Source organism: Spermophilus citellus (assembly GCF_964194105.1).
Source record: "Spermophilus citellus genome assembly, chromosome: 2".
Lineage (NCBI taxonomy): Eukaryota > Metazoa > Chordata > Mammalia > Rodentia > Sciuridae > Spermophilus > Spermophilus citellus.
The window spans coordinates 196462290-196485771 of record NC_138183.1 but is presented as its reverse complement, the minus strand read 5'-3'; the positions used below and the strand labels follow the sequence as shown (position 1 = coordinate 196485771).

The 23482-nt window shown below is 40.1% G+C and overlaps 2 protein-coding genes across 4 annotated transcripts; one reads left to right on the top strand and one right to left on the bottom strand.

Moving 5' to 3' along the window:
* Positions 1-585: 585 nt before the first annotated feature.
* OR51D1 (olfactory receptor family 51 subfamily D member 1) lies at positions 586-1539 on the bottom strand (the record flags this gene model as incomplete). The annotated part of the gene is made up of 1 exon (XM_081280752.1): positions 586-1539. The coding sequence occupies exon 1, from the start codon at positions 1528-1530 to the stop codon at positions 586-588; it is 945 nt and encodes a 314-aa protein (XP_081136878.1). The 5' UTR covers positions 1531-1539.
* A 7366-nt stretch (positions 1540-8905) lies between these two features.
* On the top strand, positions 8906-22002 carry TRIM68 (tripartite motif containing 68). 3 transcript variants are annotated; one of them, XM_081280620.1, is made up of 7 exons: positions 8906-9016; positions 11837-12330; positions 14004-14099; positions 15198-15458; positions 15908-15930; positions 16475-16575; positions 16758-22002. In XM_081280620.1, the coding sequence occupies exons 2-7, from the start codon at positions 11905-11907 to the stop codon at positions 17306-17308; spliced, it is 1458 nt and encodes a 485-aa protein (XP_081136746.1). In that variant the 5' UTR covers positions 8906-9016; positions 11837-11904; the 3' UTR covers positions 17309-22002. The 3 variants fall into 3 exon arrangements, with proteins under 3 accessions (XP_081136746.1, XP_081136747.1, XP_081136748.1); XM_081280621.1 differs by lacking the exon at positions 15198-15458; XM_081280622.1 differs by lacking the exons at positions 8906-9016; positions 11837-12330 and adding an exon at positions 12358-12471.
* The last annotated feature ends 1480 nt before the right edge of the window (positions 22003-23482 follow it).

Below are 23482 nucleotides of genomic sequence, written 5' to 3'. Positions count from 1 at the left end.
CCTTATGAACTTACACAGATGAATATTGGCAGATTCAACACATACACACACACACATACATGCATAAAAAAAAACTTTAACCTTTGTGTCAACTTGCCTCCTCTCTTAATACAGTTTCCCTCCAATTACTGTCCCCCCATTACCTTCACTAACTCTTAATTATGACTGTGTAACCACTTCAGGGTACAAGCAATAAATTTTATAGCCAACACAGATTAGCTGATGTGAATATATTTTGGCAAACAAAATTAAAAACCATATATCAAGTCCAGAATGAATCATGAGATATAGCATTTATAGTCTTTCCAAGCCAAAACCATGAGTATTTTCTAGTTGGAAAAGAGGGGGAAGTCAAGGTCATCATAACAGAGACTAGAGCAGTCATTTTCTAGGATAGCCTGTCCAGACTGGGTCATAAATTCTTCTATATTGATAAATCCCTAAAGGCAGAAATATAAGGTCTATTTAGGTAACTGGAAGAAGCAGAGATCCCAGTGGGTTGGTTACTCCAATCACCAAGACATTTTACAGATTCTCATCCTCTCATCTTTGGTAGTATTCTGGACGCTTAGGTGAGATTCTTTTTCATCTGCCACCTTGTGAGAACATATGGACGACCCTTGAACGGATCTCCTTGGTCTTGGCTCCATAGACAATGGGGTTGACTACGGGTGGTAGCAGTAGATAGATATTAGCCATAATCACATGAAGTAGGGTGGTGGGACCACCCAGCCTGTGAACCACTGAGAGCCCAATGAGGGGCACATAGAAGACCAGGACAGCACAGAGATGGGAGATACAGGTGTTGAAAGCCTTGAGTGCTGCCCCTTGAGAGGACAGCTCCAACACAGCCCGCAGAATGAGGATGTAGGAGAAGCCAATGAAGAGGGAGTCCACACCCATGACTGAAAGGATGATGAAGAGTCCATAAACCACATTGACGGTGGTGTCAGTACAGGACAGCTTCATAATATCTTGGTGCAGACAGAAGGAGTGTGTGACAGTATGCGTTCTGCAGTATGACAACCGCTTCAGGATGAAGGGCAGTGGGAAGAAGAAAACAAATCCCCTGGTTAGGGCAGCTAGTCCAATCTTGGCCACAGTAGGCCCTGTCAGCACAGAAGCATGTCGCAATGGGTGACAGATGGCCACAAAGCGGTCAAAAGCCATGGCCAGCAAGACAGCTGACTCCATGGCTGAAAGAGCATGGATAAGAAACATCTGGGTCAGGCAAACACTGAACTCAATCTCCTGAATGCCCATCAGGAAAAGGATGGTCATCTTGGGCATGGTGACAGAGGAGAGAACAAGGTCAATGGTGGAAAGCATGGCCAGGAAGAGATACATGGGCTGATGCAGACGCCTCTCCATGCGAATGATGAGGATGATGGTCAGGTTGCCCAGAGTAGCCAAGGCATACATAAAACACAGTGGGAAAGCCAGCCAAAAGTGTACATCAGGCCCTACACCAGGGATTCCCACCAGTAGGAAATAGGCTGGGTGGACTAGAGTTCCATTTGAGAAAGCCATGACAGGGACCAAGGGACCAAGAGCTATGCCTTCTGCATCCTAAATTCAGAGTCTAGGAAATAAAAAAAAAAAAAAAGGAAAAACATGGTTCAGTCATGGCTCAAAGAACAGAAAAAACTTGTACACAAAAGGCATTGGAGCAGTGACAGATGCAAACAGGACTGAGTACATCTAGCAATTCTATACCTCTGCCTCTCTCTGCTCTGACTCTCCTTATACAAGCTTCCCTGAACATTCCAAACCTTACCTTTACCCTCCAAGGTCCCAGCACTACATGAGCAAATTTTTTTTTTTTTTGCACGAGCAAATTCTAATCCTGTCCTATTAGTCTCAGCGTGTGAATGTCCACTCATAAGAAATGTAAAACAATTTTCATTTTCAAAGCTGATGTGTCTCACCAGGCCATTGCTCTTGTCCACTCCCAAGAGAGTTAAAAGGTTTCCACTAACCTTCCACCCTGACCCTGGCTCTTCTGGGGCATGTCAGTGTTAAGGTGGGTTTAGGTCCCAAGTCTGAGAGTTCAGTTTGTGATTGCCTCTAACACCCACTATAACCAGATTTAGGGCAGGATTTAAAGATGGACTTATGTTTACCTCTGTGTGTTTTTTCTCAAGCTTCTCTGATAGAATCATCAAAAGTAGCAGCAAACACCATTTCCCCCAAGGACTTGCTCTAAGAGAAACAGAATTTCCAGGGGAAGGGCCCAGAAATATGTTTGGAAAAAACATTTAGTTCCTTTCCCCTACATGATTTTTTTTTTCAATCAGAGAAAATTGGGGGAAGTTTTTCTCTCTGGAGAGTGGTAAGGTAGGGGTAAAAAGGAATTGTATTTCCAGCCCTAACAAACAAGAGAACAGAATCTGCCATTGAGATCTCTCAAGTCCAAAACTGTACTTGGCTGGGGTATGACATGGAAACTAGATGCAGCCTGGACACAGAAAGAGAACCTTTCACTGCTGCTCCATTACCATCTGGAGGTCACAGGCACACCCCTTCTTTCTCCCTCTCTGCATGGTGATCTTGCATCACTACAGGCTCAACTTCTCTTTCTACACAGACCACTCTGATCTAAGCCTCTAACCTAATTTGTCTCATGCTCATTTGCCCCCAGTAAGATCCTTTCAAAACCAGTGCCTCAGCTCTGATCCTGAGCTCAGTGAGTAGACCACCCAGCACCCAAGTCACCAAGGTCAAGGCAGCTAGTCCCATCTCCACTTACCTGTCCTTTCACTCCTACATGTGACTTTACTTTTGCAATTAATCTGTTAGGGCTTTTCCTCTTATTTGACATAAGTTCTCCGTTCCCAATCTCATTAAATCAATCCCTTTGTCCTGATTATGAAAAGAGCCTTCTAACTCACCTCCCTGCCTCCAAACCCAGCCTACTGCAATCCTCCTTCCACACCACTACCTCTAAACAGCAGGAGGACATATTGAGTGATTCCGGAGACTTTGAGACCAAGTGGGAATTCCATAGTCTGCACACAAGCCTCTTCCCAGTGTGGCTCCAACATAACTTTACAGCCCGACTTCTGGGTTTCCTTCTTTGTTACCAATTACCTATGCAAACAACAACAACCCCCCCCCCCCCCACACACACACACACACACACGGCACACTTGACATTTTTCCTGGAAATTAATTCCCCTTGCCTTGCTTCTTAAGTGAAGGGTAGGAGGCTGCAACTCAGGGTCCTGTTCAAGGGATCTGCAAAGCTTGGAACTGGCCTCAAAGAGGTTTGAAGAAATTCTTCTTTGGGTAGGTCACTGAACACAGGGTAGGGTCTGGAAAGGCTGCTTACTGTCAGACCTTGCCAAGCAGAGCAGCCAGACTGCTCAGAGGTCGGGCTCCCTCATATCATGAGACCTCTGTGCAGTGCTCAATCTGCGCTGATTTCCCAAAGCCAAGCAAGCCTCGCCTTGCCTCCTCCGTCTGGTCTAAGCCTGGCATATTCGCATCAAAGTCTCTCTGCCCAAGGGCGCCACGCATATATAGCTTCTCTGGGGACCCTAGAGAGTGCAAGAAGTGATGAAGAGTGAACTGGGACCCACAGGCGCCTAAGGGCAGCTGATCCCTGACTCCTACCTAATTCTTCTGAGGCCAGTGTAGGAGACTAAGGGGAGTAGTAGTTGCGTAGGCTGGGGGGAGAGAGGAGGAATGGTCGGGATGGAGGAGAGGAGTTAATGGAATGGGAATGTGGATGCGCACCAGAAAGCGCAACGGGGATTCCGTGCTTGGCTTTGAAGGCACTATCCAAGGGGATACCAAGCTGCAACAGGGACTCTCTCGCGTCATGATGCTGCCCTCTTATGGTCACAGAGGGGAGTTACAATCGCGTAGCTGACTTTGAGCAAGGCCTCTTAGGATGAAGCCTCAAGGGCCAAGACTCAAGACTCAAGGACTTGGGAGTCTGAGCGCCTCCTCGCAGCAGCACTACCTTGCACTTCAGCTCTTCCTCCCTTACCTCTCATGCCAACCTTTTCTTTTTTGGGTCACCATTCATTGCTCACTTGTCCCTCCAGAAAGAGACAGTGTAGTGTGTGGTTTGAATATGGGGCTGAAACACTCATTAATGATATGACCACCCTAAAACTCAGTTTGATGTAAAAAATAAGATAATAGCAATTCTCCAGTGAATGTTTTTGTTTATTATTAGTTGAAACAACTGTCAATGGAGTCAAAGGAAACCCATGAGAGAGTGTTACAATTGCCTGAAGTTAAGAGGGACAAGTGTGAGGCCAGAGAACAAAAGGTCAAAAGGTCCCTGGTCCCCTTAACAAGTGTTGGGTGGGGACAGAAGCTTGAAGGCAGCAGAGTGAGTGGGTTGGAAGCAAATGGAGAAAGTAGTTGAAGATGACTCTTTAAGACATTTGTATGTGAACAGAAAGAAGTGAAATGGGCAAGACTTGAAGAATTAAAGCTCCACAGAGGTTGAACACAAGTAAATATCAGCAGAATGGAGTTAATAGGGAGGCCACCTGTCCTTCACATCTCACACTATTGGTGGGGTTCTTCTAGGCTATGACCCAGGTAGACCCTCTGTATAGCAACCATGAGCAATTCTACTTGATCCCATAGTTTCCATCACCCAAACAGGCCAGACCACTCCCCTAAACTTAAGACATAATAGTGTGTATTGGACATTGAAGTCCCTCAAGCACTTTAAACTCAATACTTAACTCATTATCTCTAAGCTCATTCTCATTATCAACTAAGCTTATTATTTCTGATGCCCAGTGTGAAACCTGTTCTCTGTTTCCTGTCCCTGTCCTAAAAATGACTCTCTTGGTGCTATAACTTGGATCTGGAATGTCCCCCAAAAGCTCATGTGTTGAAGGCTTGGTCCCCAAGGCAACAATGTTTAGAGGTGGGACTTTGGGGAAGAGATTGGATCATGCAGGCTCTGATCTCATCCATGGGATAACCTCTGGGTGGGCTCATCATTGAATGAGCTACTGGGAAGTAGTGGAAACTTTGGAGGTACAGCCTAGTTGGAGGAAGTAGGTCACTGGGAGCATGACCTGAAAGGGTATATCTTATCCCTAACTCCCTTCCTCCCTCTTTCCCTTTTCCTTTCTTCTTTTCTTCCTTCCTTCCTTCTCCTTCCTTTTCCTCCTTCTCTTCTTCTCCTCTTTCCAGATGCCATGAGGTGAGCAATTTTGCTGTGCCAGGCCTTCCCCTCCCCTATGACGTTCGGCCTCACCCCAAGAACCAATGGAATTGAGTGACCATTTACATAAACTTATAAAACCATGAGCCAAAATAAATATTTCCTCCTGTAAGTTGATTTTTTTCAGGCATTTTGTTGCAGCAACACAAACTTGACTAACACAGTTGCCCAAACCAGAAATGTTCAAGTCATCATTCTGGCATGCTCTCTCTCTCACCTCCCTCTCCACCATATCCAATTAGTCATTAAGTCCTCTTTTTTTATGTACTAGAAATATTGTGAATCAGATTATTTTTCTCTATCTCCTTCAACTTTTATCCAGTCCAAGCCAAGATAATCTGTTGCCTAAATTATCAGAATAGTTTATTCACTGGTCAGTCTCCCAGAAGAGCTTTCCTACCAATCCTTTGTCCATATTATGGCAGCAAAAGTTTCCAAACACAAATTCAGTTCATAGAAATTTCCCACTGCTTTAGGAATGGAAGCTGGAAGTTCATACTCCATAACCCAGCTCATTAGAACTCCATGAGCTATCTTAGTGCAAATTACTCATCCCCATCTCTAACTATTCTACCTTCTTTTTTGTATGCTAAGTACAAGATGTACCAAAAGAGTCCAACCACCTAAATATGGCATACTCTGTCATCCTCTGCCTTCATGTACATTCTCCTCATGGTAAGAACACTCATCTCTTCCTTGTTCTGATTCATTCTTACTTTCATTTATCTGTTTAAATATCCTTCTTAGATTTAGGATGCCAATTCAGATACTAGGAATAGGAATATAAAGAAGAGATGCCACACTGAATCATTATGATGAAGAGGTCTGATAGCAAACATAGCAAAGGTAGAGATTCTAGAGTTAGCTTCTAGTTAGCTTCTAGTGGCAGGTTTGGGAGTAAGATCTGAAGGTGGAGTGAAAACTCCACTGGAGTGGAATTCCAGGGTAGTTTGATGATATTGCTGGCTGCATCATCAATAAGTCACTGAATATTTTAATATGTCATTTTCCTATTTAAAATAGGTTCCTGTCATATTTTATTGTTATTTTTGGTCAGCATTTTGGTTGGCCTCAGTCCCTTGCCTCCTGCCTAAATCTTCTGCTATTCACATCCATAGCAATGGGTCAATACAATCAAACACTATACTGGTATGAGGGCACTATATAGTCTTTAACACTATAGAGCCTATGTTTTTTGTCCACACCTCATGAATAATTATATAACGCAACTACATTGTTGGTCACATAACATATTCTCACAGTAGAATTTATAATGACATTTTTAAAGTTGTTTTTTTTTAATTTTTTGCATTGTGGTCATATAGCAAACCTAAAAAATTATATATTTAAAAATTCAATTAAATGATATTTAGCCATGCACAGTGGCACATGCCTGTAATCCCAGCAGACTGGGAGGCTGAGGCAGGAGGATCTCGAGTTCAAGGCCAGCCTTAGCAAAAGCAAAGCACTAAGCAACTGAGACCCTGTCTAAATAAAATACAAAATAGGGCTGGGGATGTGGTTCAGTGGTTGAGTGCCCCTGAGTTCAACCCCCAGTACCAAAAATAAATAAATAAATATACATATATTTTGTAAAAAACTAAATTCAAAACTGTTCTTACGGTTCTTTTAGTAACTATTGAAATAAAAGTACCAATGTGATTTATGGAAGGTAGCCTGACATATTTAGAGAAAATTTTATACTCCCCAGTAAAGGAATTAAAAAGCACTAAAAGAAGCCAGAAAAATAAGACAATGAACATAAGTAAAACAAATCAAACACAAGTAATAAAGATAAAATTGGAATGAATAAGTTAAAATAATAAACAATTAACAAAGTTTTTAAATGAGACAATCAACTAAATAGCTCTCTGGGGAAAAAAAGATAATTCTCTCAGAAAATATAATAAAATGTTGGCAGACACATAATATTAGGGACCAAAATCCAGAAAAAATAAAACTCTCAGAAATCAAGGGAAATGAAAAAAAAAAAAAGGTACTACTTTGTGTAATTCAATCATTATTGATGGAGTCATTGGCACTTGAAGAAAAAACAACTTATTGAAACAGATTTAAAGTTAAAATAAATATAACTAAACAATAATACAATAAATTGTGAAGCTATTTCTTCTTGTTTTAATCTGACATAACATTGACATCATACTAGTACCAAGATTTTTCTGGCTTGTTCTGAAGCCAACTCTCCAAATATCTTGCTGTTAGTAATCTATAATTAGTAATAGTTGCTATTGTAATATTTGACTATGTTCTGATACATATTTATAATTTATTTATTTTTACATCAAACACAACATACACATATGCTACTATATTCCCATCTGTGGCAACTCACACTGAAACGTGCCCAGCACATTCTTGTAAAGGTCCTCTCCGTTCTACTCTCTGACTGTTGGGACTCTTAAAGCCTAATACACACTCTTGGTGACCACCCCTCTAATCCAGAAGCACTTTTGGAAAGGTTCTCTACCTCCTTTAGACAGAATCCTAAGTCTCAGCTCTAAACTCACCTCCATCTTCAATCTCTTTCCTCTACCTAAGTGATGCTCAATAAATGTTTTAAATGACTGTTTTCAAAAAAATAAAAATAAATAAATGGTTGGTTTCAATTAATTCACTCACTATTCCATTAGGGTAGCCATTTATCCAGACCCAGGTGACAATCCATCTCAGATCTCAGTTATCTCTTTTCTTCTTTGTGTTTATAGTCCCATTTGTTTCAGGAATTTTCTGGGTCTCACCTTTCAGAATTTCAACCATGGCCTGAGCTCCAACAATGGCATGAGGATTCAAAGAGTGTCAGTCTTAGAGAGGAATCATTTGGGACTGGGCATCAATTAAAGGATTTCCTGGTTACGTCCATATTGGATGTACCTTCACTTGTTTGTTTGGTATCGACCTAAGTAGTTTTTAAAAAGACAGAGCCCTAGAAATACAACATACAGGTCATTGTCTCAAGTAGCATGTTGTGTGTGTGTCTGTGTGTTTGGGTGAGGAAGTGGGTATCTGTTGTGTGGGGGCGGGGGAAGTTTTTAAAATGGAAGTTTGTAACCAAAGATTCCACTTCTCCTACTCCATTATATTGGGAAATATAATTTCCCAATATTTGCTCCTAATTCTTGAGTTGGATTATTGGAATTGTGATGAGAAACTTCTTGGTAAGCATTCAAGGATAAGAGTTTGCCAGGGAAAACGGGAGGATTTTTAAATGAAGAACCCAGCATGTGACTCAGGAGCTATGAGAGGTTGCAGATCTTGCAGGGAACTTCAGAGTCCACTAAATACGTGTACCAAGCCCTGTGCTAGATTGAGTCACAAAACCAGATCTGCCCGATCTCATAGGCTGCTCAGTTTAACATGAAAAACCGGCAAATGAACTGGGCGTCTCTTAATGCAGAACCTGGACCTTCGTTGGATGATCTCAATCCTATGATGAATCCTGGAAGACTTTTTTCTTTTCTTTTTTTTTTTTTTTTTTTTTTTTAAGTAAACCTTTTAAGTGGCTCTGAGTGAGGAATGTGGCCGGGAAAACTGTGGAGATAGACACGCCTAGAGGCGGCCACAACTCCGGTTCCCAGCTCCGATAGGCTAGGATTCTCAGATTCCTGTCTGTGATTGGTTGCTCCTGAGGAAGCGTCACCAGCAGGGCGGAGCCGGCGCCTGGACCCTCCCTGCTCTCTTTGGCGCTGGCATTCAGGGTCGGGCCCACTGCGCTGTGGAGTGCCCACCGGGAGCTGTGGATCGCCTGGGCTTGGTCGCGGGGTTCAAGTCCCTGAACCTAGGGCGCTGGACGGGCGGGTAAGTACTGAGTGTAAGTCCTGCGCTGGTGCGGGACGGGTCCCTTCTCACGCAACGGACACTGGGCCGCCGGACCTGGACATTTCCACTTTCGATTTATCCTGCGAAACACTAATCCAGGTGGAGAAGGGAGGTGGTAGACAACCGTGCCCCTTTTGAAGTCAGGAATCCTGCAAGCTCACCTTAGTCTGCCCCCATCAGCCAGATGCCCTCGGGACCTGCCCAGCGCCCTAAAGCCAGAAGATCACTATACCCCACTGCTCCTCAACCCCGAGGTTCCCGCCTTCCCCTCTCCCTTCTCCCACTGGCCTTCTGCCTCTAAAGTCTTTTCCAGTCTCTGTCCCCTCCCCTCAAATGTCTTCTCAGACCTGTGTCCTAATCTGCCAGAGGCACAATTGAAACAACTAAACGTTTAATTATTTAATTTGTCGAAGTATTTTATGTATAATAAAAAAAAAAACATCTTCTACCGAAGAGCAATAATTATCCATCCCTAAATCTTTGCAGAGGTCACCACTATTAATGTTTCCACGTTATATCTTTTTATGACTTTAAGTCAAAATAATATGCTTTCACTCATCTCATTTCTTGATTTATTTTGATATTTATTTGCCTCAATTTCCTACTGTCACTGTCTTCTCAATTTTCAATTGCTATTTTAGTTTTTCTGTTAACCTTTCTAGCTGTAAATAATAGATGTCAACCTGTTTTTCATGTTCTGTCAGCTTCAGGCAGTGCCATTTAGTGCCGCCCTCTCCACTGGCTTAGATGAGGATTTAATATTTGCTCTACTTCTAACCTACTATCAGCTGAACTTCAACAGTTACATTTAATTCTCATGCATTCAACAATATTAAGCACTGTTCTTGGCACTGGAAAAATAGTAGTGAACAAAACAGACAAAATCCCTATTCACATAAAACCTTTAGTGTACAAAGTAAGACAGTCAATAAATATTTGACAATGATGTTAAGAGTAGGATCATGGAGACATCATTCCAGCTAGGAGAACAGCATGAACCTAAATCACTAATAATGAACGGACATGGAATCTGCAGGACAGTATGGAAGTTTATCCATTTGCTGTCCTGCCACTGGTGCTGTTTCAAGATTGAGGGAAGAGCATTTTCCACAGGATCCCTTTGATACAGCTTGTTTTGAGCTGGAACTGAGAAGCTCTTGAGTTGGTTAGTAGTTTAGCAAAACTGGATTCCATAGTTTGGTACCGATAGTAGATGAAGAAAAAACAAGAGGCAGGAAGATATGACCTGCTGATATCTTCTAACAGAGTCCTGCATGATTTACTAACCTGCTTCATCCAGGAAGCCCTCCTGGATGAGCCTGAACCACAGTGATTTCTCTCTTTTGTCTTGAATTTGTATTATACCTTGAAATCAGAGAGGTTAGGTAATTTGCCTAAAATAGAATAGTGGAACCCTGGGTCAACCATCTGTAAAATGAGAACAATAATGACTTCTATCTAGAGTTGTGAAATAAACAGTCTGTGTAAAGTGCACAGAACAGTACCTGGAACATAGTGTGTTCAAGGAGTACTTGCTATTATTATTAATTTATGCTCTCAATTACCTATAATTATAAAAGCATTTTTCATTTAGAAACTATTTTTTTCCAGATGTGGTGGCACACTCCTGTAATCCCAGCAGCTCAGGAGGCTGAGGCTGGAGGATCACAGGTTCAAAGCCAGCCTTATTAGCAAAGGTGTAAACCAACCTAGTGAGACCGTGTCTCATAATAAAAGGGGCTGGAAATTTGCCTCAGTGGTTAAGCTCCTTTGGGTTCAATTCCTGGTACCAAAAAAAAAAAAAAAAAAAAACTATGCCAAGCTGGTTTATTCAACAAATATTTATTGGGCAATATCTGCATGGCAGGTACCATTTAGGTGCATAAACCAACATGATCCTTTCTTTTACAGACTTTATCGCATAACACAAACTTGCAAAGTAAATAAATAATGCCCAGTGAGCCAAGAGCCTACCCAATATTGACCATGCAAGTTCCATATCCATATGTGGCCCTGGCAAAAATCTCAGGGTTTTGTTGTTGTTGTTTTTTTCCTGTAATGATGGCTTTATCAGTCTACTGTCATGTATAGCTAATTAAAACAAATTAAAGAGTTATAAAAAACAAAAGGTTGAGTCTTGGCGTGTTAGTGAATGAAAAGGTATGTTAGTGCAGAGATTCACAGGGCAGAAGGAAAGAACTGCTGTTTTTCTTATATTTTTTTAAAATATTTATTTTTTAATTGTAGTTGGACACAATACCTTTATTTTATTTATTTTTATGTGGTGCTGAAGATCAAACCCAGGGCCTCTCACAGTGTGCAGCATAAGAAAACAAATTATGCATAAAAGCAATGGGTTTCCAACATAGGCCTTTTGCACCTTGAAGTATATAAATGTACACACAGACAGACCAGAGTGAGGCTGGAAGTATTTATGACCTTACTCTGACAACTGAAATACCACATGTTATGTGTTCTTACCCAACTTCAAGAGAAACTGCTGCTGTATAAAGCATGACTGCAGTGAGATGGTCTAATAGTACAAAACCCAGAGAAGAACCAAAGTTGATCAAATGAACGAAAACTGAGAACTCACAAATTCCATCAGCTTAGACATCCCTACCTATCCCTAATGTGATATGAGTAATGTGGCCTAGTCAGAACTTCAGCTGAGAAGTTAAATAAAGTCAGTAAAGGATCCAAAGGAAAGAGATCTTTTTGGGTCACTTATCATTTTTATGGATCTCTCTGTTCTTCTTTTACCTTTTTCTCTTAATTGTTTTTCTTTTATTCTTGTAGGTTTCAGTACTTCTCCCTAGTTTTATTCAAGTTTTATTCATGTTCTGAGGAGGACATGAGAAGGAACCATGGATCTCATAGCCTTGGTGGAAGCCATTATGGAAGAAGTGGCCTGTCCCATCTGCATGAGCTTTCTGAAGGAGCCTGTGAGCATTGACTGTGGCCACTCCTTCTGCTATAGCTGTCTCTTTGGACTCTGGCAAGTCCTAACACAATCTGAGAACTGGGGTTACACCTGTCCCGTTTGTCGAGCTCCTGTCCTGCTAAGAAACCTTCATGCTAATTGGCAGCTGGCCAGTGTTGCAGAAAAAGCTCGTTTGTTACAGCTTTGTCCAGGAATGGAGCTGAAAGGCGATGTGTGTGAGCTCCACAGGGAAGAGATAAAAATGTTCTGCAAAGAGGATGGACTGATTATGTGTGAGGCCTGCAGCCAGTCCCCAGAGCATGAAGCCCACAGTGTCCTGCCCATGAAGGATGTTGCCTGGGAGTACAAGGTGGGAGATAGAGCCTGGTCATTCCATATCACAGATCTGACTGGCCCCTCATTTGGCCATCTCCACAACGAGGGCCAGCCCAAGAGACTAAGAGCCAATTCCTTTGGCTCCTGACATCCACCCACAGTTCCCTAGAATCTGGTACATTGAACTTTCCTTGTATTCTATGAACTTCTTTGATTTTCTTCCCTCCCACTTCTTCCACTTCCTACCCCAAGATCAACATGGCTTAATGTCCAAACAAGTATATTTTCAATACTGATAGTTTGAAGGATACCTTTAACTTCAGTTCTGTGTGGCTTGGGTGAGTTTAGATAGGAGGCTATAATTTAGTAGTCACAGCTACAGTTATCAGAATCTGTAAACTTCTAGCAGTGCCACAAGAAATCACTTGAAATTGAGTGAATCACTTTAACTCCTTCATTTTATAGACAAAAATGAAGCTTAGAAATTTAGGATCTTAATAGTTGATTTTAGAGCTGAAAAGAACCATGGTAAGACACTTAGAACGGATTTGCCAGTGCCAGTTTTGGTTTAAGCACTTAATATGTATTAATGCTCACAGCATCTGTTTTCAGATCCTTTCTGACTTTAAGTTAGTTAAAGGAAGATCAAAGGCTAGTCGTTGGTTTTTTGCTCTTTGGCCAGGATTCTTTCTCATTTCCCAGCTCCTATTGATTACTTATGTATGGGGCTGGAGTCACCTCTGTCCCATCTGCTCCTTTTTTGTAGGCACCCTTATCAGCTTCCAGCCTCCAGGCTGCTCCTTGCTCTTCTCTCAGGCCTATGCTGATGATTCTTTATCAGAACCATTCATTTTTTTCTATCTGGGAAGAATTTCTAAAACATCAGAAGTATATACTTTCTTTTCCTTTTTCTTTCTTTTTGAGAATATTAGCATAAGGATGAGGTATAACATTATAATATAGGAATTAAGAGCTGAGCTAAATCCCAGCCCAGCCATTTATTAGCTGGATGACTTTGGATTAACCTCAGTTTTCTTATTTATAAAATGGGGATAATGCCAAAGTATTAGTGTATGTTTGGTGCTTAAGCCATAAGTGGCATTTGGTAAATCTTTAACAAAATCATCAGAATTTAAACTCATATTAAAATACTTAATTCTTTCCAGTAGAAATCCCTTGTATTACTGTTCTAAGAAAGTGCTTCTTGCCCTTTATGTGCATACGAATCACTCAGCGATCTTGCTGAAGTTCAGATTCCCATTTGAAAGGTATGTGATGCAGCACAAGAGTCTGCATTTCTAACAACCATCCAAGGAATGCTGGTATTGTTGACTCTGGACCACACTTTGAGTAGCAGGGTTCTGGGATACCATAGAATAACAAGACAGATAAGAATAAAATTAGGCATGAACAGGAAAATCCAGGATGTTTTTTCTAGAAAAGTTAAAATGGGCCTTTTCTTCTACTTTACAGACACTTAGGCATTGTGGGAATTGAAGTGATTTTTAGCTCAGAGAGCTACACTGCATGTCATCTGGCCAGGTCCACTCCATCTATGGCATTCCTTTTTCTCCCAGCATCTATTCAGATTCTTGTTGTCTGAGGTTCACTGGTTTTCCCATTACCTTCCAGTGTTAAAAAGCTTTTTTTTTTTTTTTTAAATCAGTGTGAGGTGGCTTTAACAGTTTCTTTATTTATCTCTTACAGTGGAAACTCCACAAGGCTCTGGAACATCTGGTGAAAGAACAAGAGATGGCCTGGAAGCTGGCAGTGAATGAGAAGAAACGAACTGCCCTTTGGAAGGTAGGTTGCTGTCATCCCCATGTTGTTCTGGAGCTGGCTATGGTAGCTTCTCATCTTTGTGTAGCAGAATGTGGGGCTTGAAGTCAGAGAGCCTGGAGTCCCAATACCAGCTTTCCTTTTACCTCAGGCCATAGGCTTTTCCACCCATTGCTTGATTATGATTAGGGATACCTCTGATCTCATGCCCTCATATATTAGAAAGGAAAAATATGTGCCTCATATACATGGTAGCTCATGATAGAGTGGCGTGTCTAATGCTAGTAAATCATAGTTTCCATTTCACTTTCCCAGTTAAAGAATAGTTGCTATGAGTTCAATTATTAAAATATCAGAAAATAATCTCTGACATACACTTGAAGCTGATAAATATGAAACTGTCAGAAAGGTTGATCAAGAAAGTGATCTAAAGTAGTACATTGAACAGGTATAACACCAGCAAGAGGAAACACCATCTATCCGTATAGTTCATTTACACTGCTTTAGCAAGTATATCTGGTTATTATTCTGAAAATGGAAAATATTCTAGCTCTTATGGTACTAGTATAGTATCATGGATCCTACTGGGGTCAGTAATAGTGGTACAGGTTGAATACCCCTTATCTAAAAAATCTGAAATCCAAAGTGTACTAATATCCAAAATTTTTTGAACACCAACATGATGGATTGCATTCAAAATATAAGAACATTAAAAATTATTATATAAAATTACCTTCATGCTATGTGTATAAGGTATATATGAGACATAAATGAATGTTTTTGTTTAAATTTGGGTCCAATTCCCAAAATATCACTTTACATATAAGAAAATACTCCAAAATTCAAAAAGATCCCAAATCTAAAACACCTTTGTACCAGGTACCAGGTATTTCAGATAAAGGATATTCAACATATAAAAGAGACCCAGAAGAATTCCCTGAAGCTGTGGAAGAATAAAGGTAGGAACAGTTAGTATCCTTTATCTTTGTCTCTACGGTGCCTAGTACATGGTTGTACCAAACATTCCACAGTATATGCATACACACCTGTCAGTGTCCCCAATTCAGAGTGACCCTTATACGAAAAAAAATATCAGTGCTGATTCCAATCTTGGCTCCATAGATACAGGTGGAAATCCGAAAGCAAAGTATCATGTGGGAGTTTGAGAAGTATCGTCAATTACTAAATAATCAACAGCCACCAGGTCGGCAGCTAGAGGTGGAGGAAGCTGCAGCTCTGGCCAGTCTAGAACAGGAGAAAGGAGAGACTGTGCATAAGCTGATGTTGAGTCACAAGGAGCTCAGCCAGCAGTGCCAGGTCTTATGGAAGATGGCTGCAGAGTTGGAAGAGAGGTATCAGAGACCTGTCCGTTGGATGCTGCAGGTGAGTACCACCTTTTCTTGGGAGGCCTAAGTGAGAGCAGAAGATAGACTGAGATTCCAAGAGGATTAGCTGATCTTCCATGCAGCCTGTCAGCACTCTGCCTGCCAGTTAGGGACCCTGTGTGTCCCTAACTAATACATGCTGTTCTCCTTTCCCTGGTTAGGTGGTAGTTCCATAGACCAGCTCATTCTCCAAACCAGGAATAGGTCAGCAGGTACTCAGGCAGCTTGGCATCATTCCAGTTCCTGCCCTCCACACTGGGAATCTTGGATGGAGCCTAATGTTGGCCAATGCAGCCAACTCTGCTCTGCTGCCCTCTCACAGGTTCTCCTGCTATAGCACTGCTCAGCTTTTCTCCATTTCACTCTGAGAAACCCCTTCCAGAGTTCAGTGTTTTGTCTGTTCCCTCCAAAGCACTCATGTGCTGCATTTTTTTTTTCTCCTTCTAGGGTATTCAGGAAGTCTTAAACAGGTATGTTCCCATCCTTGGAGCCTCTAGGCAGCCTTTTAGGGGATAGAGAAGCCAGACCCACAAATGGGAAAAGAAAATGATGCAACAGAAAGTAGACACTGATCCATAATCTCTTCCCTCTTCCCTTATATTGGCTAAAGAAAAATTGTTGATATTTCCTTTTTCTTCTTGGTACTTGATCGAATTCATTTCAGGTATTACCAATGAGAATTTTAGGTGAAATTTATAAAATAGGTGGTTTCCAGTAAATCACCCAAGGGCAGGGAAAGACTGCATAGAGGTTCCAACCTTTCTCCTTTGCAGGACACTTTTTCCTCTTCTGGTGCCAAATACATACCTAAACTTTTCCACAGCATGGAGATCTGAGAGTTTTCATTTCTATGTCATAGTTTGAGACTCAGCCAAATCATCATCACATCTCTGCTTTGCTAAGGAGGGGCACCTTGCTGGCTGTCGCTGGCCATGCCCTTCTTCCATATTCTAAGGAAAGGCTCGTATGGCAGAGCCAGAATTCTTGGCCCCAACATTAGCCCTCCTCTACCAGGAGCAAGTCTTGGAGTCTGCAGCAGCCAGAACCAGTCTCCCTGGAACTGAAGACAGATTGCCGTGTCCTGGGGCTGAGAGAGATCCTGAAGACATATGCAGGTAATGGATGCTGGGATGATTGCAATAGCAGTTTGAGGGATCCCTCCCTCCTACAGAAGTGAAATAACTCATTGCCCTCTAGATGCCCATCAGTGAGAAATCTGTGGCTGGATTTATCAGAGAAATCTCCCTGGTGGCCCTTGCTCTGTATTAGTGTTACCAACCAGGATCTTTTTCCCTAGCTGATGTGCGCCTGGATCCAGATACTGCTTACTTCCGACTGATCGTGTCAGAGGACAGAAAATGTGTGCACTATGGAGACATTCAACAGGAACTCCCTGACAATCCTGAAAGATTTCACCACTCTAATATTGTCCTTGGCAGCCAGTGCATCTCCTCAGGCCGGCACTACTGGGAGGTAGAGGTGGGAGACAGGTCTGAATGGGGTCTTGGAGTGTGTACAGAAAATGTAGAACGGAAGGAGGTAGTCTATTTATCCCCCCAGTATGGATTCTGGGTGATAAGGCTGAGGAAGGGAACTGAGTACCAGGCAGGCACTGATAAATACCTGCTTCTGTCCTTGCCAGTTCCTCCTCGCCGCGTGGGGGTCTTCCTAGATTATGAGGCCCATGATATCTCCTTCTATAATGTGACTGACAATGGCTCCCACATTTTCACTTTCCCCCCTCATCCCTTCCCTGGACGCCTCCTGCCCTATTTTAGTCCTTGCTACAGCATTGGTGCAAACAACACTGCTCCTCTAACCATCTGCTCCCTGGATGGTGAGGACTAGTAGAGCCACTGTCTACCCTAGCGCCCTTGGAATTTGGCCTGGCCCACAGGGGTGTTGGAGGATCCTGCCACTGAGAAGTGTCCCCTTGAACCAAGCCTAGAATCCAAGGACTCCTCTGCCCAACCCTATGGTCTCTTGGTACTGGGCCAAAGTTGATCACTAAACCACTCATGTGAAAGAGTGGAGTGTCAGTCAGATGATCACTGTGATCCCTGAGAGAAAAGTAGCATGGCCCATGGTGAGGCTCAGCCGTGCTCAGATACTTTGTTGGTGTAAGGATCAGGCCTTTGTCGATTCTGTAGCTCACAACCCTCCTGCCTGGTCTCTGTCAAATGCCACAGTTAAGTCAGTGAGCATGACAAAGTGGTTCCAATCTCAGGAAACCTTTTAAACAGGGTTTACCATTGAGCCTAAAGAATAATGTCCCATTGCCATCCCCCTCCTGAGCATGAGCTGAGCAAATCATTGTCCCTCAGATTCTTAGCCCTGCCTTTTTCTCTAAATGGCAGTATCAGAAAACCTATGAGCCTTAGTGTTTTATTTTCACTTTGTGGATGAGAAAACTGAAATGGCCTTGAAGCAAGTTATTTCTTACAAAGCTATAAATAATTTATTTAAAATATTTTTTTAGTTGTAGATGGAAGCACAGTATTTTTATTCATTTTTATGTGGTGTTGAGGATTGAACCCAGTGCCTCACACATGAGAAGCAAGCACTTTACCACTGAGCTACAGCCCCAGCCCTACAAATAATTTTTAAATCACTTTAAAAATTATAAAGTTATTTTTCACAGACAAATGAAACAAGTGACAAACTCACTTCTAAGGTCACTTGTCGTCATATCATTCACTATATTTGGGTCTGAAAATTCTCACATATTTGAGAAGTATTAAGTGTCCTCATTGGAAAATGGGCATAATTTGGCTCAAAACCACTTATTTGCCTACTCCATAGGGTAGCTGTAAAGATCCCAGATCCCAGTCATGCCATTGTCCCTTTCTCAGGGATAAAGGAAGGCAAACCATGGATTTGGCATGTGGTGACCTTCTCACCTGCCTATGGTGCAGTCAGCATCTACATAGCAGTGCCTTTGTTTCTAAGGACTTCTTGTGACACTCTGTAGCCATTTAGACAGACAGGTACCATGTCTGTGTTTGTCTTTGGAATGGAGTAGGGTCTGCGACCTCAGCTTACAAAATAAAGATAATGAAAAGAAAAAGGAAACAAAACAAGAAAACAGGAAGAAAACCTCATCTACCAGCGAGTTAGGCTAAAATTTGGATCTTTCAATGTCATCAAGGGAATCTTCATTCTTTTTACTTCCATTGTATTCTTTCTTTTCTCTGAATCTATAGGGGAGGGAAATGTGCAGAGAAAGAACAGGACTAGACACAAAAAGTGAGTTTGAGATCAGATATTATAATGAAAGGGAATTAAGACCACATATTGGTCTTAGACCTTAGAGAGATTATTGTTAGCCTTAGAGAGAAAGGTTGACTTTAGCGGGAAAGGTTGTACAAAAATAGTTCACTACAAGTCATAAGATTATGATGTGGAAGTAACTATGGCTAGAAACAAATTTCAAGGCAAGCCAAGTATTTGAGAATTATTGGCCCTATTATGAGTGCTACAATGTTTACAAAATTGCATGTTGTCTCTGTGAGGCAATATAACACAACCTCTGGCACAGTTTATCCTTGCATGAAAACCCTTATCTATAGGGTTAATTTAGGATTGGAGAGTAAAATTGATACTACATTTGGTGTACACAGACACATAGCTGCTCCCAGTTGGTCATAATAAGGAATAATAAAAATCGCCTTTCTGTGTTAATTGTATTGGTTGTTTACATATGAAGAAGGTCAAACAGGCCACAGTAAAGAAATAAACTCATTCTACCACCATGTGTCCAAGTTGCTTCTCAGGAATTAGGGGAAAAAAGGGATGAGGGGTGGATATTAATATCAGGAAATGATCTGGTAAGTCAAAGACCTGATCCTGACAAAAGGTTGAGCCGAGTTACATTAGAAGGATCATGTGTGTTTGTGTGGGGACTCCCTGGGAAATAGAATTGAGAAATAGGTTCTTAGAAAGTGCTTCCAGTTATATCCAAGGACACTTAGCAAAAGAAGATGGGGGCAAATCAATGTTGCTTAGAAGGTACCTAGAAATAAAAAGGACGATTAGGTGATAAATTTATTCAAACCTAGAGTAAATTAAGGAATGAAATGACCTCAAGTGTAATTTACTATCTGGGGTTTGTTGGTTGTTTGCTACAATTTAACATTGATTTGTATGCATTGGCTATTTGTTAAATGAATTAAATAACATTGTTATCTCACATTGTCTAATTTTTAAGACCAGACAAAAAGATAAATTTTTTCATGCATGAAAACCCTTCTCTATAGGGTATTTGCTTATACTTCCTTTTTAAGTATTCCATAAAGATGAGAACCTTATTTGTATGGTTTAGCATTACAAATCAGTCTAGTACTGTGTGTGTGTGTGTGTGTATGTGTGTGTGTGTGTGTACACATGCGTGCGCATGCACCTGTGTTTACACATGTGCTTGTTAAATATTTAAATATCTAAGTGAGGGAATTTTTATTCAAGTGCCTAAAATTTAATAAAAATAAGTTCTTCCTGCCTCAAAGAGGCAATAAAAGCTAGATAGTACTCCAAGGAACAGTAAAACTAGATGATAATGACACTTCTGTCCAATACTAATTTGATGGATAATTTCTTTCATTGTAATTCTCAAAAGTGACTCCAACTGGAAAGAGACAAGTAGTTGTAATGGGGGTAAAGTGCCTGCACTGCTCCCTATTATGCCTAGGTTGACACTTCGAGTGTGATCAATCCCTATAATACATGGCCTGCTTTTCCCAGCCTTGTTTTACTAATAGACAGGAATGCCATACCTGAGCTTTGAGGAGACAGTTGTTAAAATGTAAAAATGTTTGAGTTCTACAAAAGGAGGAGTCACCAGGGCAAATTCTTGGGTTTCAAACTCTCCACAAGAAATGCAGTCTACCTTTTTTTCAAATAAGATTGATGATCTCTTAAAATCCAAACAGTGTTTACTATGGGTCCCAGACACTAGTTAAATGGGGACACATCACTTCATGCAATGGGACAAGGCAGTGTCTGCATGTATTGTAAGAAGCACAGGATATTCTGTTTGGAGGTAGCCAGGGCAAGAAACCAGTACACTTTGAGAAGTACATAACTCAGAAAATATTTGAGTAGCCACATGGGTCACCATAATTTCAGAGAATGCCAACCCGAATGAAACACAAAGCTGTTAGGGCAACCGTCCAGATGGAAATGCTGGTAGAAATTTCTCTTTTACTTGCAAGTGGGACTGGAACTTTGTTGCTTTACATCATATCATTTAATCCATCACATATTCTTTGATCTAATAAATATTTCAATTCTTCAGGTTTCTTATGCAGAAAGAATAGTATGACTTCCAAAATGAAAATCTTAACCTTGGAATAAATTTATAATCTTGTTTCATTCTTGTTTATGGGTTGCAAGAAAAGAGTTTCTTTTCATTGCTCTTTGGTACATCATTATGAGATTTTTAAGAGGCTGTCTTCTACTCTGTTGGTATTAATAAATAGAAAACATCCTTGGTAGGTAAACAAGTCAAATATTAGTATATGGATGCTAATTAAGCAGCAGATCTATTTGAATAGAGTGAACATATTAGTACCAGTTTATAGGACTACAGTTGTAATATGACCTAGAACTGCCTCTTAAAAGTGTGGAAATATAAATGTTCTGGGTGCATTTTTAAGTACATGTATTGTGTCAAATGTTGTGTTATGTGCTCTCTATTCACAATTTCACTGAACTTTAAGTACCATCTATAAGTTATCTTTGTTTCCACCATCACTAGAAAAAAAAGTTAAGATTGATGACAGAACCACTTGCTTTCAACACAGTTTCTTCTTGCACTTTGAATTTTAATGTTACCAGAAATTATTTTTATTAATATTTTCAAATGCACTACAATTGAATATATGTGTCTTTTGCATGTGAGGTCTTTTTCCCCCTAAAATATATAGATTACTCAGTTTAATATATTTTTAAAGAGCAAATTAAAAATAGAAATATATGTGGATCCAGGGACCCAGAAAAAAAAAAAGTACCATTTCTTTATATTCTTATATGCTAACCTTTTTATCTAAGTACATACACCTAAGTGGTGCCATGAGAAGTACCTCTGTTATATTTGATTTCCACCTAGGTGTTTTGAGATTGAGCTACAGAGAGGAGGACTAGTAAGCAAAAATAACAATGTCCAAAGTCAAACTCACATAGACTTGCTCCTGTTGCTTAAAAACAAAAAGATTACCATTGGCACCCTAACTTCAACTAGTTTAACAATAGGGGATGAATTAAAAACATGTAAGAGTATTTTATAAAACTTGATGATGGAGTGTACCTTGGTATCAAGGGTGAACTTGAATCAGAGAACTGGAGAAACATTGTTATCAACCTAACTACATAAATATCTTACTTGCTTTGGTCTGGGTTTCTCTTTTCAATTACATTTATTGGAAAATGGCCACTGTGATTGATCTCAAGTTTGTATCCCCTCAAATAAACTGGAATCCATTTGTCTGGAGCTTGATTTTTGTCTAGGTGTGAGCATATGACACAACTTGAGTGGACTCAACCACAGGTTCCAAGAAGAGAGTCATATAGAAAAAAATTTTCCCATATAACCACATGAGGAGAGAGACAGTTCTGAGAAAATCAGGCAGATGAATTTATAGTGGTTGGGCAGAGGGATATATACACAAATTTTTTCAATATACAGAACCACATGTTATAAATGTTCTTGTGTATATTTTCACATGTATATTTATATAAATATTCATATTTATGGATATGTATATTCTAACCTTACCCTCTAACTAGGTCCAAATTCTAACAGTAGTCTAACAGTAGACTTTTATTAAATATCATACATGTATATATGAATATTCACTTACATTGACATCTACATTTACATTTCTACATATAAATGAGGTATATGTTCACATACAGTCATTTGCATGTTTATACCATTTGAGTAGGCCAAAAACTGTAACTATGCATGTATCATGAAATTCATCCATATGTAAGACAAATACCTATACATGTTTTTGTATAGATTTTCACATTTTTCAAACAAAAATGCATGTATGTGGATATGTTTGTTCTCAAGTTTGTATCTCCTCAAATAAACTATCTCCTAACCTTAATGAGTTCAAAACTTAGTACTTAAGCCTGACACAACTCTCTCCATGGAATAATTTTTATATAAAAACATTTCAATACAGATTTATACATGCATTGACATATAGGTAAATTATGAGTATATATACATATATATATATATATATTTATAAACTCACACATAATTTACCTATATGTTCATAAATATTCATCTGCATAAGCATGCCCTATAATTTATCCAAAGAGTAGCTATGCATCTTATACTAAATTTTTTCATATTCAGTACCACACATTTTAGATGGGGCTGTGGCTCAGCAGTAGAACTCTCCTCTCACATGTGTGAGGTCCTGGATTCCATCCTCAGCACCACATAAATAAAATTATTTTTAAAAAAGTATTGTGTCCACCTACAACTAATAAAATATTTTTAAAAAGAACCACACATTTTAAATGTTTTTGTCTATATTTTCACAGGTATATTCATAAAAATAGTCATATTTATGCATATATATGTTTACACCCTAACCTTAAACCTACCTCTACCCCCACCCTTTAACAAGGTCCAAACCCAAACACACAGTAGCCATGAGATGACTTCTAATAAAAATCATGTTTATATGAATATTTATACTTACATTGACATCTACATTTACATTTTCATGAGTAAAATGGCATACATGTTCATATACAGTTATTTGCATATTCACACCCTTTGAATAGAACAAACAGTACCTATACACTTATAACAAAATGTATCTGTATGTAAAAACAAATACATGTTTTTGTATAGATTTTCACACAAAAATTTGTATTTCCAACCCCAAACCTAATGCTACCCCTAAACTTAGTGCTTAAGCCTGATACAACCCCTAAAATGGAAGCCTTTTTATATAAAAATGTACATTTTCAATGCATATTTATATATGCATTGACATAAATATT

Excerpts from the sequence above, each read along its gene's own strand:
- TRIM68 (XM_081280620.1), top strand. The coding sequence starts at position 11,905 with ATGGATCTCATAGCCTTGGTGGAAGCCATTATGGAAGAAGTGGCCTGT. Across the intron at positions 12,331-14,003 it reads ATGTTGCCTGGGAGTACAAG|TGGAAACTCCACAAGGCTCT; the intron begins GTGGGAGATAGA and ends TATCTCTTACAG. Across the intron at positions 15,931-16,474 it reads ATTCAGGAAGTCTTAAACAG|GAGCAAGTCTTGGAGTCTGC; the intron begins GTATGTTCCCAT and ends CTCCTCTACCAG.